The sequence below is a fragment of the Mastomys coucha genome, unplaced genomic scaffold (assembly GCF_008632895.1).
Source record: "Mastomys coucha isolate ucsf_1 unplaced genomic scaffold, UCSF_Mcou_1 pScaffold13, whole genome shotgun sequence".
Taxonomy (NCBI): Eukaryota; Metazoa; Chordata; class Mammalia; order Rodentia; family Muridae; genus Mastomys; species Mastomys coucha.
In genome coordinates this window covers 54,390,682-54,391,297 of record NW_022196895.1, presented here as the reverse complement: position 1 = coordinate 54,391,297, position 616 = coordinate 54,390,682, and the positions used below count along the sequence as shown (strand labels likewise).

The window sequence follows — 616 nt, the reverse complement described above, 5'->3', positions numbered from 1 at the left end:
TATTTGGGACAGACTGTGGGACAGACTGTGGGGAGAAAAGAAACCAGCCTTACAACTCATCTATGTAATATAAGCTTGTTCTTTTTGCCTGGAAGAGGTGCAGTCTGTTTCCCATTGTTTTCATATCTAGACTCTTGTTTGAGCTTTGACTTGTTTTGCTCAGCAGAATGCTGCCGAGGTAAACGTTGTGGTCTCAGAGATTGCTCTAAGCTATTATACAGCTGACATGTACTCACTGTGACTGACTGTCTGGGGACCAGGGGACTAGTCTACCAGAGAATGAGCAACCACAAGGAAAGGGAGTCTATCCCACAAGGGCAAATGCCCAGGCTGTTGTTCTTTATAGTTTAAAAATATGCTGTTATGAAAATGTATCCTTTCCACAAATAGTACATTGTAATTCAAGTTATAATGAACATAATCTCTGATTAAACATTATGATGACTTAGCAAAAACATACTTACCCAACTCAACACATCCACAAATTCCAATGAGAGCCCCTGAGCTATGGTACAAAGGGAGGGTTATATAAATGATGTCATCAGCTGTGCAGCCAAATGCCCATAGTCCAACAGATCCCTTCAATACTTGTAACTGGCTAATCACAGCTGCTTTA

The 616-nt window shown here is 40.9% G+C and overlaps 1 protein-coding gene across 1 annotated transcript in view; it reads right to left on the bottom strand.

Moving 5' to 3' along the window:
- The window catches only part of Slc27a6 (solute carrier family 27 member 6), a 64,216-nt gene that overhangs the window by 38,856 nt on the left and 24,744 nt on the right, over window positions 1-616 (bottom strand). The window contains exon 4 of the mRNA XM_031365739.1: window positions 465-616. Coding sequence (XP_031221599.1) covers window positions 465-616 — 152 coding nt within the window. The remainder of the gene's footprint in view (window positions 1-464) is intronic.